The sequence below is a fragment of the Zymoseptoria tritici genome, chromosome 1 (genome assembly GCF_000219625.1).
Source record: "Zymoseptoria tritici IPO323 chromosome 1, whole genome shotgun sequence".
Lineage (NCBI taxonomy): Eukaryota > Fungi > Ascomycota > Dothideomycetes > Mycosphaerellales > Mycosphaerellaceae > Zymoseptoria > Zymoseptoria tritici.
The window spans coordinates 5,717,155-5,735,023 of NC_018218.1; the positions used below are offsets into that span (position 1 = coordinate 5,717,155).

At 56.1% G+C, this 17,869-nt stretch overlaps 5 protein-coding genes across 5 annotated transcripts; 3 read left to right on the forward strand and 2 right to left on the reverse strand.

Annotated features, from left to right (window-relative positions):
- Nucleotides 1–183: 183 nt before the first annotated feature.
- MYCGRDRAFT_90244 (uncharacterized protein) lies at nucleotides 184–2,208 on the forward strand (the record flags this gene model as incomplete). Its single annotated transcript, XM_003856752.1, has 1 exon — nucleotides 184–2,208. The coding sequence occupies one exon, from the start codon at nucleotides 184–186 to the stop codon at nucleotides 2,206–2,208; it is 2,025 nt and encodes a 674-aa protein (XP_003856800.1).
- A 1,753-nt stretch (nucleotides 2,209–3,961) lies between these two features.
- On the reverse strand, nucleotides 3,962–5,546 carry MYCGRDRAFT_35160 (uncharacterized protein; the record flags this gene model as incomplete). Its single annotated transcript, XM_003856835.1, has 2 exons — nucleotides 3,962–4,019; nucleotides 4,069–5,546. Coding segments are annotated over 2 exons (1,536 nt in total), but the record flags the coding sequence as incomplete, so codon positions are not given.
- Nucleotides 5,547–7,734: 2,188 nt separating this feature from the next.
- MYCGRDRAFT_31528 (uncharacterized protein) lies at nucleotides 7,735–9,573 on the forward strand (the record flags this gene model as incomplete). The annotated part of the gene is made up of 1 exon (XM_003856753.1): nucleotides 7,735–9,573. A coding segment is annotated over one exon (1,839 nt), but the record flags the coding sequence as incomplete, so codon positions are not given.
- A 1,244-nt stretch (nucleotides 9,574–10,817) lies between these two features.
- Nucleotides 10,818–13,318, forward strand: MYCGRDRAFT_84315 (uncharacterized protein; the record flags this gene model as incomplete). Its single annotated transcript, XM_003856754.1, has 3 exons — nucleotides 10,818–11,214; nucleotides 11,272–13,139; nucleotides 13,208–13,318. The coding sequence occupies 3 exons, from the start codon at nucleotides 10,818–10,820 to the stop codon at nucleotides 13,316–13,318; spliced, it is 2,376 nt and encodes a 791-aa protein (XP_003856802.1).
- Nucleotides 13,319–14,468: 1,150 nt separating this feature from the next.
- Nucleotides 14,469–16,810, reverse strand: MYCGRDRAFT_219383 (ABC transporter domain-containing protein; the record flags this gene model as incomplete). Its single annotated transcript, XM_003856834.1, has 6 exons — nucleotides 14,469–15,564; nucleotides 15,621–15,717; nucleotides 15,773–15,940; nucleotides 15,997–16,404; nucleotides 16,529–16,560; nucleotides 16,618–16,810. The coding sequence occupies 6 exons, from the start codon at nucleotides 16,635–16,637 to the stop codon at nucleotides 14,469–14,471; spliced, it is 1,821 nt and encodes a 606-aa protein (XP_003856882.1).
- Between the last annotated feature and the right edge of the window lie 1,059 nt (nucleotides 16,811–17,869).

A 17,869-nucleotide genomic window follows, 5' to 3' on the forward strand; every position in this document is an offset into this window, starting at 1 on the left:
CGACGACACTTCAGCACATTTGCCCTTCTCTCTCGTCTTGGATCGCGACCCGCTCCACCACCGCCACCCTCTCCTCCACCAGCTACCACAATGCAGACGAAACAGACCCAACGGCCCTGTTGATGACATACGCCCTACTCCACGACGTTCTGACGATCGACACACTCTCTCTCGCGCAGCGCCATGCGCCCACGCTCTCTACTTGCCTTTGATTCTTGCACAGTTCTTTTCCTGGCTTTCTTTTCCTTTTCTGACCCTGCTACCGCGCAGTCGCCGTGGTGGAATCCCGCCGCCGTCGACTATCCTGCCAACGCCGAGGTTCCGGCGGCCGTAGGCTCTTGGAACACCGAAGCCGCCAGCGCTCAAGTCACCGCCGCCGCTTCGCTCCAGTCACAGTACACCCTTCCAGCGAGCTTGACTGCATCTTGGCAGACGTGGGAGACGTGGTCACACTGGTCACCCACCTCGGCGACACCGACCCCGACTCCGACGCGGAGCACATGGTCGCGGAGCTCGACCCTTCCCTCATCCACGACTGCTGCGAGTAGTAGCTCTAGTAGCAGCTCCTCCTCCACTCTCACCAAGCCGACCTCGAGTCCGACTCACACCGTCATGGCCAAGGGATCGCAGACTTCGGAGCCCGCCGACACGAGGAATAAATATTCCTTCAGCGACAAGGGACTTGCCATCCTCATTGGCGTAATCATAATCGGTGCGGCGGCGGCTCTGCTCGCTGCCGCGCTCATACTGGTACATCTCCGGAAGAAGTACACGGGGTCGTACTTTAAAGCCCCGCCTGGTTCGATGCATTCGTCGATGAATGGAGGCTCGGAAGGCGATGCCGAGTCGCTTCATAATGAGAAGACAGCGGCGCAGGGTGGCGTACTGCAGGATAGCGGTGCGCAGGACGGAGCTGCGCAGGAGAGAGCAGCACGTGATGAAGCAGCGCACGGCGGACCATGGTTTGGCGGCATGCTCCACCATCAGACCTCTCAAAACTCGTTTTCGAACAGCGTGCTGGCAGCGGCTTCTCGCGTCTCGACGCCCGATCCGGCACGGTTGGCGCACCAGGAGAGTCAGAAAGTGTTGATACAAGAGGACCACGTGGTTGAAGATGGGCTCCATCCGGTTGAGAGACCGGTGTCGAGAGCTTCCTACACGGAAGCAGACAACCTGCTTACCGCAGCCGGTCGACCACAAGAGCTGGAAGGCGGCGGCGGCGGAGCAGCACATACACCCGCATCGGAACTAGACGGCGCCCGCGAAGTCCCTCCCGAAACAGCAGCAGCAGCAGCCGCAGCCGCAATAGCCGCAAACACCAACCACTCCTCCCCCGACTACCCCAACTACCCCGCCTCGCACAACCCCCACGACTCTTCCGCCTGGCCCCAAGACCGCGCCTCCACCCCTCTAACCGCCGTCCCCGTCCACGGCAACGTAGCCAACAACGTCTCCGCACACACCTACCCGCCCTACCACCCCGTCTCCTCCTCCCACGCTCCCCTCCAAGAAGCCCCGTCCACCCACGACCTCCCTCTCCTCCCCTCCACCGCTTTCGTACCCCCACCTCGCCCTCAATCCCGTCCCTTGGTGGTAATGCAATCCCCCACCTCGACCACTTCTTCCGAACGCTACTCCGCTCTGCTGGCTCCGAATCCCAACGGCAGGGGCACGATGCCCTACAACCTCGACGACGCGGACGTCGAGACGAATTTCACCTGCGACTCGACGACGAATTTGCAGACGCCGCACGCTTCGTTTTGGAATCGCGATCGCTGGATCGTGCCGCCTAACCCCAACTCGCCTTCATACCTCAACGACACCCGCCACCGCGGCGGCGTGTCCCCCCTCCCCGGTCGGGAAACGTTCAACTCCTCCCCTGGAACCCCTTCACCCGGAACACCCGGCTATCCGAATGGTTATCCGCGCCAATCTTCGCCGTTGCTACATCAACGTGCGAACGGAGGGTATAGAGATATATCCCCTTCATCCTCGGAGTTCCTACCCACTCCTCGGCCGGACCAACCTCGACCCGATCGAAGTCGAAGGGAAGGAAAAGCGGCGGTGTTGTGTCCGACGTGGGGCGAACTGTCTGGGTTTGACTTTGATGGGGCAGCGGTCGTGGAGAGGACGGGAGAAGAGGGAGAGGATGGAGAGGATGGGTGGAGGCCGGCGGAGGCGGCGGATGGGAGGTATGAGTTGATGTGATGTCGATGAGGAAGATGCGGTGATTGGGAGGGTGATATGTGGATTCCATGGTGATGAGGGAGATTTGATGATGAAGAAGGTTTGATGTCCATCTATGATGAAAGTCAGGACTTTTTCTTCTCGCGAGTATATAACCTTCTCACCCTTCATCGAGACGAACCTCTCTCATTTTTCTCCAGCGACGTCCAACCCGATGTCTGACGTTGTCGGTCTAAACCTGCCGTTATCAAGGTCCTCTCTGATACTTGGTCCAAATTTGTCATCGATCTTCAGCGACCATCCATCCCAACTCATGACATCGCCGCCCACTCCCCACCGCCAGCAAAATCCTCTCTCGTGCTCCCGACCAAGAACGAAGCCCAGAACAAAAATCCCTCGTCGAAATCTCAACTCGCAAAATCTCATTACTAGGGTATCTTCTATTGCTGATCGATACGCTCGAACGCTACAACAAAAATATCAGCACAGCACAACCACTATCCCTCACGCTCCGCCTTGCCTCCGTTATCAATATCCTTCCAAACCCGTCTCTACCCCCTCTCCCTCCCATCCTTCACGCAATCACTCCAAACTTCAAACTTCCTCCCTTCCTTCCCTGCCCTTCTCCTTCCTCATTAACGCACCGCCTCAATCCCCCTCACACCCCTCAAAACTCTCCGCCGCATCTTTCATCGTCCAACTCCTCCTCTCCACCCTCGGCTTCAAGACTTTTCTCCCCTTTCCCTTTCCCTTCCCTCCAGCCTTACCACCGTCCTTACCACCACCATTACCACCACCATTACCACCGTCCCTCTCCATCCCCATCGCCATCTCCTCATCCCTCAATCCGGCCTCTGACTCAAAAATTCCAAATACAACCTCCGCTGATGTTCGCCGAGTTCCGGTACGATGGGGAGGTGGGCCGCTGAGGGACCGGGTTCGGGTTGCGGTTCCACTTCCGGTTGGGAGGCGGGGTTTGAGTGCGGGTTGGGTAGGAGCTCGGCGGCGGCAGGGTGAGGGAGGAGGTGTTGCATTGCCAGTGAGGCCATCGGGGTAGTGCCCGGTGGATGGAGTGGGGGTTGGAAGCTGATGATCGCTGGGTCCGGTATAGCAGGCTGAAGCTGAGCGGTAGGAGGCGGTAACATCGCACGACTCGGCTGCGGAAGCGACATGGTCTGATCTGTGGCGGATTGCTGAGTCTCGTACTCGCCCGTCCATTGTCTTTGAACACCGACCTATCAAGATGACACGTTTAGCACTCTCATCAAGTCTGGTCAATATTCCAAGGATTAGAGCTGGGATCTACTGCATTCTCATCATCCAGCGTATCCGGGTGTCCGCCTTGGGCATGATATCCCGTCCAATTCGCGAATTGTACGGAAGGTCGGCCGTGGGTGGGAGCCTGTGGCGGGTACTGATGGTTCTGCATCAGCACAGGTGGTTGCCCGAAATCATATATCGGATGCTGCTGGAAGTGTTGCTGTTGTTGGTCTTGCTGGTATTGTGGCAAAGGGTAGCCCGTCTCAGGCATGCCGTAGTCGGCTTGCTGCTGTTGATACGCGGGAGGACTGATCTGCGCCAAGCCGGCGTTGGAGGATGTTGGTGTGTGCTGCATGGAGATGTGCGGCTGCTGATATGTTGATGGCATGGAGGAGTAGTCGCTGCGGTTGGACGGGTAGGACATGCTGCCTCCTTGAGTGCTGCTGCCGATGGATCCGGTCGAGTCGTGGTGCAGCCACATGCTAGGTCTGCGTGGTCCACCCATTTCGCGGAGGCGAGTGTTGAGGTCTTCCAGCATACTGGCAGTCTCGCTTTGGTAGCGTTGCTTCCAGCTGTGGAGAAGTTAGTAATTGAGCATCCTGAAATTGCAGTTCCACTAACCTCATATAGCCCCAACGAATGCCGAAGCGGGACAAACACTCAGTAATCTGCTTGATGCATGTGATGCTTCGCACCACGTTGAAGTGGAGCACAGTATCGCCCGGCGGCAATGCAACAACTGGCATAGGTGGAGCCGGCGCTGTCGATGGTTTCACTTTGGGATGCGATGGTACATGGCCGTCGAGGAGACCATCTGTGTTGTGCTGGAGGACGTCAAGGAATTGTCGTCCTGTCATGTACACTCGCATCGCATCGTAAAAGGTCAGTGGAGCGGAGTAACTCGGATCGCTAATCAGTCGGACCATCGACTCTGCATATCGAATGCAGTACTCGAAGATGAGCTTTTGTGCGAAAGGGTCGATGATCGGGACGCGAGGAGACGGCGATAATACGTAGACGTAGGAGTAGAGTAAGTCCAGTTCGAAGAATGCATGCATGTTTGGGCTGATCGAAGTTGGCAGATCCTCGAACCATTTGCGCATCTCGTCGCATGTATTCCAAATGTAAGGATATGGATCGTCCCATCGGGTGCGACCGGATTGGAACAGATCGTGGTACCACCTCGATTGTATTTGACGCAGGGTGGCCAAATCCAGTGCCCGGTCGGTCGACTGCAACCACACATTTTGCTGTTGAGTGGGTTGTGGTGTCGTGGGAGCGGAGGATGACGAGCGGGTGAACGGGATCTTGACCTTGGCGCTATCATCCGAAAAGGAGAACGCGCGGGTCTGCACGAGTGAGGTAGATCGGTCCAGAGCGTAGACACAATAGTAGACTCTCCGGCGTAGCTCTAGCTTTCCCTTCTGCATCGGAGAGCCTTTGGGAGGATCCTGGTGCAGACCAAGATCTACCATTGCTCGTGATGCAGCTCCGATGAGGCCCCAGGAATCGAAGTGATGCGGGTCCAGCATCGCGTATTGAGTAAGTAATACAAGCGCCTGCACACTTGCGATGGCGCCGGGATGTAGTACAGCTTCCGATTGCTCGAGAGCAGCACAAATGTGGCCTATCGCTTCCAGATAGCGTTGGTCGCCGCGCTGCTCGGACACGGAGGCACTAGAGATGGCGAGCACTATTCGCACGTTCCATAGATCCTGCGGTTCGACTTGGCGGTTGTTCTTAGAATACACTGTGTCGAACGATGCGAAAAAGCTAGCCTCGTCGAATACTGGTAGAAGATCGAAGACGTTCGTCAGGTAATGCTGGATCAGCATGTTCGCAGCGTGCCGCGGAGGGAGAGGCTGTGTCAGACCTGCCGGGAGCGGATCCTTGCAGCATGCCCATAGAATGAGCCTCGAATAAGACATGGCCGTGGTGAAGCCATAGAAGTCTCGCGCGGTTGCATTGACGGAAAGGAAGCCAAAGTCCGATACGAGATCATCAATGGCAGTGGCCTCTTTTCTTCGTTGCGCGCGGTTCGTGATGGGCGTGGCTGGCGTGTGAGATTCTGGAACATGGCGTGATGGACGTCGCGACATTGAGGTGTCTTCGTCAAACTCCACCACCGATGGCTTTCTCGCTCGAGCCTCCTCCAATCTGGCTTGCAGTTTGTCGATGCGTGTTTCCAGAGTTGAAACATAGCTGCGTTCCTTGCCTCGCGAGAATTGATCATTACTGCTGGAGCACTCCGCGGCTCTGCCGTTTTTCTCACACGAAGTGCAAGCTGGTAGTTTGCCATCACACTTGATCTTTGCGTTTCGACATCGTGAGCATGCCGCCACAGGTCTGAGATGAGGTGGAGTGTCAGCATGCATTGGCCCATTAACAGCAATCGCCGGGAGACGTACCGCGAAACCCTGAGGTTTGGGACCTCGAGAGGCATCAAATCTTTCGCCTCAAAGTCTACAGCCATGGTGGTCAGCAGGGAATCCTCCAAAATGGGTGCCGATCTTCTCCTTTGGTCGGTAGACAATCATCCATGGCTCGAGGAGCAGGCGGCTGAGTGAGATATATCACCCCATGCAGTCAATGCCTCCTCAGCCCAGATGTTCGGCGAGCCCGAACCGAAAGAGCTACACCCACGTACCTGGCTGTGGTGGCACAGTTTTGGCGGTTTAGTTCTCAGCCGCACGCTGTCCCCGGTGGCATGCGTCGAAGATGTGCCGGCCCGTCCAGTGGTCCGAAGTGGAATGTCAAAATAGTATGACTGCACTGCCTGCAGAGCGACAGCCAGCACTCGACGTGTGTGGGTGTGCCTGTAATCGCGAGCTTGCCCTGATTCAACAGCGATTAGTCTCCGTGAGCAGTGACTTCCGCGGTACGAGTCGGATCCGGCCCAAGCTCTGGCAGCCAGGTGCGGTCGGTAAGAATGCCGCGGGACAACAGCGAGCTGCGATCGATGTAAACACCTGCGTAGAACCGGAAGCCCTCACGGCAGAGCACCACACAATTGATCCGAGGGAATCGCGAACGCTACGCAGCCAAGGTAGTCTAGGCAGGCCGTATGGAGGTGAATCTGACAATCTGTGAAGTCGAATTGGGCCAGAACAAGGGAAGAAAAGACACTTCGCTTCACAATCCGGAACACGCACGGTACGTACCCCGGGCGCGCGGTCTTGAGTCCTCGATTTTCTTCTGGACATGCCGTGCTGCAGAATAGATTGTAATCGGACGACCTGTGCAGATAAAATCACAGGTCCGACATGTCCGGACCACAGGGGATGAAATGGCGAGAGCAGAGTCTGCATCGTCCAATGCCGCAAAGCAGTTTAGCTAGGTGGGTATCGGTTTGACTCGTCTCCCACGCGGGACCGAATAAGAGGCCATGGAACAGACTGCAACGTGATTGAATCCCTGGTACCGCTATCGCCCCACGCCCACCGCCAGATGATTTCCAACAACCTCTTTGGGCTGGCGTACCTCCTATCGGCCATGCACATGGCGTTGAACCGCGGTCGCCGTCGGGATCGTTAGTTCTACCACCCGATTCGTACAACCTTGAACCTTCCGACTTTACCAGGGTCTTCCTTGAACGAGATCGAGGCGTCGGCAAACAAGCCACGACTTGCTCCTTCACGAATTGGAGGCGTCCACATGGCTTGCATGGCGCAGAGCTCAAGCTGCTCGACGACGCCCAAGGGTCCACAGCCGTTGCGAATATGCGGTGGACTTTCAAGCCGGGTGGCACGATATGCTTAGAAATTGTGTGGTAGAACTGTAGCCGCTCCTCGGCGCCACGCCTGCATTCTGTGAACATTTGCAATTTCTCCCACTCGCTTGACCGGATTCACTTATCCACCAAGCATATCGCTTCCGTCGAGAACAAGGGGACAATCTTCTGCAGAAGCCGTAGACTATCGGTGCACCTTGCACGGCTTTTGACGCCACAACTTGATAGCCACGAAATCTTACACACATGCCGAGTCGAGTCGACTCTCCGCATCTTCACCTCACAATGTGTGTGTTGTCGTTGCATGATCATCGAACGTCAGGTCAGACCCATCTGCCGCGTGCCGACTGAGACACCCACAGATTTCTCCACGCTCCTTCCCAACCTGGAAGGCGCTCCGCCGGACTTGAGCCCCGCTCAACCTAAACGACAGGTCCCGCGAGATCGGCAAGCGAAGACATTCATCCTGCAAAGAAACACCACAGAGATACGGCCACACTCTTCCCATGGCGCATTGCTGCGTCTGAGAACATCCATCTGCTGGCTCTCTCAGCGCCATGGCCGCCGTCTACGCTCAACGTCCGGCACCTTCATCCCACAGAGCGCAGAAGAAGGCCATCAAGGGTCCCGATGTCGACGAGGACGATTCCTCAATAGTCGCCCACACTCTCACAGCATGCACCCGCTGCAGACATCGCAAGACGCGCTGCGACCCAGGGCTTCCTCGATGCGGACCATGCGAACGGACACAATCGACATGCGAATACTACGATCCCGGCCGCGGCCACAATGTCAATCGCAACTATGTGGTGTGGCTGCAACACCGGGTGAAGGAGCTTGAGCAAGAGCTGGGGAAAGTGGAGAACGAGGACGGAGGCGAGGATCAAGAAGGCATGATGCGTGCTGCCACGGTGCGCGTTCACGATGCGTCCGAGTCCAAATACCTGGGTCCTTCCAGCGGGATAGCCATCACCCGTCTGGTGATGCAGCTGGCGAAGCAGTTCACGGATGCTAAGAGCATCAAGGACATCGTGCCCGAGCAACGAGCACGACAAATCAAAGAGCTATACAATCAGGAACAAGCTAAGCCGACATCGAAAATCTACCCTCTTATCAGCGACGTCGCGGCTGTGGATCTTCCCAACAGACCACTTGTAGATCTGCTGGTTCAGCTGTACAAGTTGAAAGTACAGTCCATGTACCCAGTGCTGCACGAACCTACTTTCGACAAGGACGTCGATGCCATGTACAACGACCCTGCGCATACGACACCCTACCAAAACTTCATATGCCGAATGGTGATCGCCATCAGCCTACAGAAAATGGACACACAGTATGCTGGACTCGCAGACAGCTACTACCTCGCAGCACTCAAATATCTTGAACCAGTTGTACGGCCTATGGATATCAAGACTCTCCAATGCTTCGCCTTGATGGCGCAGTATTCTTTGCTCACTCCCACACGGACAGCTATTTACTACGTTGTGGGCATTGCCGTTCGGCTAGCGCAGGCGCTGGGTTTGAATGAGGAGAAAACCTTGACTCGAGCACGTCCGGACGAGCCGATCGATTACCTCGAGATTGACATGCGTCGGAGAATGTTCTGGTGCATCATGGTCATGGAGTATGGTCTCGCGCATTCGCTTGGTCGACCTGCAATGCTGGCAACAGGTCAGGACCACATCGATGTGAGCTGGTTTGAGACTTGCGATGATCAATACATCACACCGGAAGGCATCGATCCCAATGCTCCTCGACCGACCATCAAGAAGTGGGTAGCCATACATTTCTTTAAAATGCGATTATTACAACTGGAAATCAGACGGAAGCTATATCAGCGGAAGAGGAAAGAGCCGAAAGATGACACGGATCCGTGGTTCATTAGAATGGATGCAAAGCTGGCCGCCTGGAGAGACGCCTCACCTGCCTCAGACGGAGGCCATGGTCTGGACAAAACCTGGTTCATCGGTCGATATAACACTATGATTGTGTTTCTGTATCGGCCATCTCCGCAAGTACCTCGACCATCTCTGGACGCTGCGATGAAGTGCTTCGAGGCGTGTGACTTCAATATCTACATGCAGCGTGAGCAAATCCGAAGACGTAATGTCGACATGACCTGGATCTTTACACAGTCGCTCTTCATGGCAATCAACACAATGCTGTGGGCTCTCAGCTATGTGGAGGTGAGGCGGAAGCACTCGCGGGAAGATGTCATGAAGCATCTCGATCTCGCCATGGACGCAATTCAACAGGCCTCCGCTCGATGGCCTGGCGTGGCGTCCGCGATTCAACTATATCAAAACCTGATCAGTGCCGTTATGAAGATCTACGAGAAAGACGGCGACGTTCCCATCTCAGCCGCGTCACCTTCCGAGGGCGCATCACCCGCCTCAATCGCTCTCGAAGCCCGCCATCTCTCACAGTCCGCGAGTCCCGGGACGGCTAGCAGCCAATCCGTCACGACTCCACCTGGAGGACATCCACCATTCGGCTACATCAACCAGCAATCAAAACGAAGCGTCGAAGACCCTCCACCTCTTCCATACCGCAGCGACCACGGTCCATCAGGCCGCACACCCTCCCCCGCCACAAACCGGCAAACAAGCTCGGAATCCGTCCCGATGACACACACGATGCAACCCCAATACTCTCCACAAAACTTATACGACAGCACATTCCAATATAACCCCCTGCCCTCCTTCTCCGCCGACCTCACCATCCCCGGCTGGTCGTCCGCCGCCGCCCAACAACATCAGCAGATGAACTACCCCTCTACAATGCCGATGCAGAACGCATATCCTTACGCCCATCCCTCGTTCGACCCCAATAATGCAGCGTATCCTTTCCCGATGGCTTATGATGGTAATATGAATGGAGAGCTACAGCAGCCGGAATTCGAAACGCAGTACTGGGACATGGACTCGGGCGACTTTGGTAGTGGTTTGACGCAGTTGCAGCAGGAGGAGTTGATGCATTCGTTGGAGACGGATGGCATGGAGGATATTCAGTGTATGATTGGGGGTTTGCCGCCGAGGGGGTGAGGAGGCCTCGCTGCTGCAGCTGCACGAGGGGTGTGGAGGACGGGGATGGGAAGAAGGGGTGTGACGTCTTTGATCGGAGTGAAGGGTTGCGGGACGACTGATGCGAGCGAGCTTGTTGTTGATTGTGAAAGCGTGGAGTCGGTGGTGTTCATAGAGCTTCGGCGGGGGCTCGATTTTTTGCTGTTGATATACCCCATTTCTTTGCTGATATCGAGAGATTCTTCCCAAGGTGTTCTCCAGTCAATGTTTGCGGGTTTCTTAATCATCTGTCGACATTTCCTGTACATTCTTGATCAGGCGCGTAAGGTACCAAGTCGATTGCATGTCTCATCGTTGACCATGTTCAATGTTTTCTCGTGTTGGAGAATGTCATGCCTCAGGCTAGCCGAATTAGCTTTGCTAGCGCGCGGCATCAAAACGACAGCTCCCGCAAAAGTCGTCGAGTCGACCGTCAAAGCGACATCTTCAAATCAACAACACAAACGCCGAGATTGCCAACCTGCCTGCCCTCAATCCCACCCACACACTCACACACGCATTGTCACATTGGTGACAACCATCCTACTCACGCTGACAAACCTCCACAGCCGCCCGCGATGAGCGACTGGGGAAAAGCGCAAACGGCCGAGGGCAAAGTCTACTACTGGAACAAAGTCACAAAGGCCACATCATGGACCGCTCCCGATGGTTTCGTCGACGAACCCTCCGCGCCCGTCGCCGCTGCCCCCGTATCGACGAGTCTGGCGGATTGGAGTGAAGCGAAGACCGAAGATGGACGGACGTACTACTTCAACAAGGTCACGCGCGTGACGGCTTGGGAACCGCCGCAGGGTTGGGGTCAGCAGAAAGCTGCGCCGGAATTTGTTGCGGGTGGTGGAGCTCCGGGAGGAGGCGGTGGAGTGGGGTATCCTTCGATGGAGAGGGAATACGAGAATAATGATCGGAGAATGGCGAGGAGGGATAACCGCGACCATGGCCTGCCTATGAAGCCGAGTTTTGATGGACCGAGAGATGGTGGGAGACCGTGGGAAGGTCGTGAGCCGAGACAAGATGGTGGTGGTTTCCGCGGTGCGATGCCAGTCAAGACAGACGAGCCGGAGTATGCGACCGAGGCACAAGCAGAGGAGGCTTTCTTCAAGTTGCTGAAGTCGCACAAGGTCACGCCGGACACGCCGTGGAAGGATGCTGTTCGGATGGTGGTGAGGGAGAGGGATTTCCGCGCCATCAAAGATGCCAAGGACCGAAAGATGGCGTTTGAGAAGTACTGTCACGAAGTGCGCGCACAGGAGAGGGAGAAGGAGAAGGAGCGGAGAGGAAGAATCAAGGAGGATTTCCGACAGATGCTCACGACGCATGAGGAGATTCAGCATTACACGCGCTGGAAGACTGCGCGGCCGCTGATCGAGCGGGAGATTGTGTTCAAGGCGGCTGGAGAGGAGGAGGACAAGAGGCGTATGTTTGATGAATACATTCTGGAGCTGAAGAAGCGACATGTGGAGAGGGAGGACTCTCGCAAAAAGCAGGCAATGGGAGAGCTGGGAAACATGCTCAAGGCTCTGATCCTCGACCCCAACACCAGCTGGCCCGAGGCGGAACAGACGATTCTGAACAACGAGCGATTCGTCAAGGAGGATGTCTTCAGATCACTCCACAAGGCAGATGTGTTCAGCGCTTTTGACAATCATCAGAGGGATTTGGACAGAGTAGCCAACGATGTCACCCAGCAAGAGAAGGCTCAGCGCAAGCGTCGTGTGCGCAAGGCCCGTGACGGCTACAACCAATTGCTGCGGGAGAAGCTCAATGAGGGTGCAATCAAGGCCGGCTCGAAGTGGCAGGACTTCTACCCTCTGATCAAGGATGATGGGCGCTTCGACGCCTACCTCGGACTGCCAGGTAGCTCTCCTTTGGAGCTCTTCTGGGATGTGGTAGAGGAGGAAGACCGCAAACTCCGTTCCCTACGCAACGATGCTCTAGATGTTCTCGAGGATGCGCGTTTCGAGATGATCACCACGACCAAGCTCGATGAGTTCACCGACCTCATGCGCTCCCACCCCAAGACCTCATCCCTCAAACCCGACCAACTCAGCATGATCTACGCCAAAATCATGGAGAAGATCAAAGAGCGCGAGGAAAAGGACAAACACAAAGCCGAGCGAACCCAGCGCGACCTCCTCGACACCCTCCGCTCCGTCATGCGCAAACTCGAACCTCCAATCCACCTCGACGACACCTACGAAGACGTCGCCGTCCGCCTCTCGGGCCAACGCGACTTCGAAGCCGCCGACGACGAAGTCCGCAGACAAGCTTTCTCCAAGACCCTCCGCCGTCTCCGCGAAAAGGAAGAAGAACGCGAAGCCTCCCGCCGCGAACGTGAACGCGAACGTGCCGACCGCGAACGCGAACGTGACCGTCACCACCGCAATGGTTCCCGCCGTGACGATCGCGACGACCACCACCGCAGTGACCGCCACCGCACCCGTTCCCGCGATCACCGCGACTCCCGCCGCCTGCGTACCCGCTCCCCTGAAATCGACGCCTACGAAGCCGATCGCCGCAAAGCTCAAGAGGACCGCGTCCGTTCTTCCCGCAAGGCTTCCTTCGGACTCACGCCTCCCCCACGCGACAGAGACATCCGTGACCGTCGCGGCGACGATCGCTACGATCCTCGCGACCGGGAGAGGGATCGTGAACGCCGTCCTGTGGATCGTCATGAGGGCGGCGGAGGTGGCTTGTATGACCGCGAACGCCGCGAGCGCGAACTAGAGCGTGAGCGCCATTTCGTCAGCCGTGCGGATCCGAGGGATAAGGGACGTACGCTGGACTATGGTGATGATGAGGTGGTTGGTAGTCGGCCGGGAAGCATTCGCAAGCGGAGGGAGAGTGAGGGGAGTGTGGGTAGTGGGAGGAGGGAGGTCAAGGTACGTCGCTCGGATCCCCGTTTCTCTTGAATGAAGGATGTCTGCTAACGAGAATTGTCTTTTTGCAGCGTCCTAGACAAGCAACCCGTACCCCGGTCCCGGACCCCACTCTGCCCAAGGAGGAACCGCCGGCGCTGCGTAGTGGGTCGGAGGACGGCGAGATCGAGGAGGTGGTCTAGAAGGGCTCTTTGCTCGGTATCAGTGCTTTTGCGGGTCGGGTCTTCTGCTTTGTGCCGGCGCGCGCGGACCGTAGAAGGGCTGCTGCTCCTGCTTCTGAGGTCGTGGATGGTACTGCTGCTGTGTACGATGAGGATGTGGAGATGGAAGATGTTTAGGAGAGCGGTGCGACGTCGTGGTTGGATGGAGATCGAAGGAGGACGACGAAGGCGAGGAGGAGTGCTGCGATGATGGTGGAGATCTGGAAAAACGAAGCGGACGTGCTACAACTGGGAATCGCGAACATCGCCGAGCCGTTCGGTCATCAATGGCATGCGAAAGGAAGGAGCGAAGAGCGAATTGAGCGTGAGGTCCTGATCAGACGGCTTGACCACGGACTGACCAAATCTGGCCTTTGGCCGCAACAGGGAGGACATTGTCGAGCTGGCACAACCTCACCTTGCCACAAGCGACCGGTCAACGCTCGCACAAAAGGAACGATGGAGAGCAAGAATGGATTGTGCCCACGCGCATCAATGCCGTACGTTCTACCATCCCTCATGTTAGCTGTCTCTAATTGACTGTATAACAAAAGTACCCGTTACGGAGAAAAGTGATGGATGAAAAGGAGTGACATTCGGTCGGTGAGGTACGTATGCAAATTCAAACTTCTACTCTTCTCCTCGTTGCAGTGGCGAAGCCTCCACAACAAACGTCTTTCCACTTTCCGTGCTCTTTGTCTCCAAATCCCACCGACATTTCCGCTTCTGTGTCGGTAAAGAGCTTTGCCTTTGGGGACTAGCGAACGCAGATGCCGAACGCAGAGGCCGACGTCGACGGCATGCCATCATTACCACTGAACGTTGGGCGGGGATGCCAAAAGTCCGATGGAGTCTCCGTCGTGTCGTGTTGCTCATCAAATCGTGACTCATTTCTCCGTACCGGAGACGAGGCTTGTCTTGAGCCAGCGGCAGGACTCGTACGACACGAAGACACGGACAGTGCGGCCGCATAGCACGTCTTCCTCGTCATCCTCCTCCTCGGCGGACTCCTCCTCAAGCGCCTCGTCTCCGCCGCTCTTCACGCAGCGACGGCGCTTGGTCCCGCGAACCCCACAGCAGACGCACTCGGCGCCGCCGCCATGTTCATCAAAAAAATCCCGTGAGACGCCTTTCAGGACTCCTCCTCCATAAAGAAGTAATTGCCCGCAGTCTTCTGCTCCGAATCCAACTGCGAATTGAGCTTGTTGATTCTTGGACGGTAAGTGTTCGGATCTCTGCGGAAGGTGACATTCAAATTCTTCAAGAACTTGTTGCAGCCCGTCAGGAGACTCTGCGGGGAGTTGGCGCGGGCATCAATGGAAGGCTGGCCGTCGAAGACGATGACGCGGTCGGCGAGGTAGGTCGCCATGATGAAGTCGTGCTCGACGACGAAGGCGGTCTTTTTGGCGTGCATGATGAAACGCTTGATGACGCGGGAGGCGACGATACGCTGCTCGGAGTCGAGGTAGGCGGAGGGTTCGTCGATGAGGTAGATGTCGGCGGGGAGACCGAGGGCGAGCACGATGGCGACACGCTGCAATTCTCCTCCGGACAGGTTTTGAACTTCCTGGTCGATGAAGTCGTCCATTTTGAGGGGCTTGTAGACGTCTGTCTGGAATTGAGGGGAGAGGAAGGCCGTCTTGATCTTCTTGAAGAAGAGCTGGCGGACAGTGCCGGTGAATTTGGGGGTGATCTTCTGAGGCTTCATGCTGATGGACATGGTGGGCACTTTCTGGTCGCCATCAGGCTTGAGAGCTCCGGCGAGCATCTTACAGAAAGTGGTCTTTCCGGTACCGTTCTCTCCCATCATGACGATGATTTCCGAGTCGGTGAACTCGCCGGGTTCGATGGAGAGGTGGAACTTGTCCAAAGTCTTGGTCATCTTTGGGTAGGAGTATGCGCGAGACTGCTCAGCGAGGAATTCTTCTCCAGCCTCAGTCATGCGGAACTGCAAGCTCTCCTCACGGAAACGCAAGTTCTCGGTTGGGATGTTTCCGTCGAGGAAGATGTTGATTCCTTCGCGGACGGAGAAGGGAGCGGTGACGACACCGTACACCGCTGGCTTTCCGTAGAGAACGCAAATGTAGTCGGAGAGGTAGTCCAGAATGGACAAATCGTGCTCGACGACAATCACAAAGCAATCGGGCCGGAGGAGACTGCGGATAATACGACCAGCGGCAAGACGCTGCTTGACATCCAAGAAGGAAGAAGGCTCGTCGAACATGTAGCTGAGATGATGATTAGTCTCGCGATCCAGTACCACCCTAGTACTGATTGAACTTACACATCGGCCTTTTGCACGCACACCATAGCGATGGCGAAACGCTGCAACTCTCCTCCGGACAGGAGATCAACATCACGATCCCAGACCTGCTTCAGCTCTGTAAGGTGTCAGTGACGTGCCAATGAGTCTCACGTCAATTCAGTCTCACTCACCCAGTGCTTCAGTAATCTCGTCCAGTCTCGCTTCATCAACTTGTGAGCGGTTGGTGATCTGGAAGCCAACAGAGCGATTTGCGCTCTTGATCGCTCGAGGAATCTGGTCCACGTATTGAGGCTTGGTCACAGCCTTGAGATCGTCCTCGAGAATCTTGGTGAAGTAGTCTGCCATGTGTCAGCACTTCCACTTATATCCAGTCTTATGCCCGCATATCTCTTACTCTGCAGCTCCGACCCTCTGTAGTACTTCAAGATTTCCTCCCAGTCTGGCGGGTTGTCATATCGTCCCAAATTTGGCTTCAGCTTGCCAGCCAGCATCTTCAACGCCGTACTCTTTCCGATACCGTTCGTTCCCACCAGTCCCAACACTTGTCCTGGTCTCGGCAGCGGCAGTCGGTGCAGCTTGAAGCTGTTGGCGCTGTAGCGGTGTGACACTTGAGTCTCGAGGTTGGTCGGCAAGTTGATAATGTTGATGGCGTCGAAAGGGCATTTCTTCGGGCAGATACCACATCCGATACAGAGGCGCTCAGAAATGAAGGCGATCTTGCTGGCGGCGTCGACTTCGATACAGAGCTTGCCGGATCGCACCACGGGACAGGACTTCTTGCACTCTTGACGACATTTCTTCGCTGTAAGACCGAACGTAAAAGTTAGCCACTGTGCAAAGCGTAGGAGCTGGGACCTGCTGCTATGGCTCAAGATCTTCCAAGATCAAGCTGCAGGCCGTCTGCGGTTCATGCGGTCACAACTTACGTTTGCACTTGTCAGAGTTGACGATGGCGATACTGGGGATTTGTTAGATCATGCGGCTTGTGTTGCGCTGTATGGAGAGGGCCACGCACCGAGTCAATTTGTCCGACATGTTGGCGGCAAGGTGTCGTCAACGGAGGTCGAATATTCGGTGTGGACTCGAAAGACAATGCCAACAAGGAGGACAGCGTGCGGAGGGGATCCTGGCAGGTCTTTGTCGCAAGACAACTCGGATATTGTTCGAGTCCTCGCTGGCTCCAGGAAGAAACAGACGGTGAGTGAGGTGCAGGCGCGGAGTGAAGTGGACGGGAGGAGTCAAAACTATTTCCGAGTTGCGTAAAACACCTCCACTGATTGGAAGATCAACTTTTGGTGGGGAGCATCGGGCTGAGGGGCACTCCGTCAATCGATGCCGATGGAAGGCCTGAGGCTCATATATTCTTTGCTGCAGGGTTTACAACATTATGGGCAATAAATTGAAATCGCGATTGGCCTTCGAATACATGAGTTTGAGGCAGCTCGCAGGCCGAAGTCGGTATGATAGTCCTCAGCTGAGCGCTACTGCCATTGAACAGTTCTTCTTCCCTGCCAACCTGCCTCAGAGAACTTGCCCGGCGACATTTCCGAGTTTTCGGCCTCCCTAGTCCTGGTCCTTGGCAGGCCGACTTGGACATCTGAAGCCGCATGCTCTGAACTCCATCTACTCTCTTCATACCACCCACCACTACCCACACACTCCTTACACATTGCTGCCAACGGGGCCTCATGAACCATGGCCTGTAAGTAATCAATTCTACTGCCGTTTTGTCCATTTCCACACAGGATACTCCGTCACCATCCCGATTTGGTGCGCACGAGGACGCTCATCGACCCGGCCTCATTTCGATATACATCATCATTGCGAACCCTGGGACGACTCCGAGACACCCAGAACGCGCTCTACGTACGAATTTCGACTCGCCGAAGGACTCTGGACCGTTCGATTGTCGCCGGGGTGCGCCTGCCACCATATACACGACCCATCTCGTAGTCCACCAAGAGCCAGGTCTCCATCTCGAATACGATAGTCAGTCTTCTACTGGCCATCACGGCTTCGTTTGAGCGGGGAACACGGTCGCGTGGATACTCTGGACGCACCTGCCAGATCGCAGCTCGTGGCGACAACCAAGGCCTGAGATATTGTGCTGACTTCCTCATCTTCAGCGGGGCCCGTACTCCTCCCCACACACTCTCACCCCTCGGACGAGATGTCAATAACCAATGGACACGCGTCGGAGGCCACTGCCGACTTGACAAGGCCATCGCTCCAGCCTTCTCGCAGCGAGAGCGATCTGTCCGACCTGA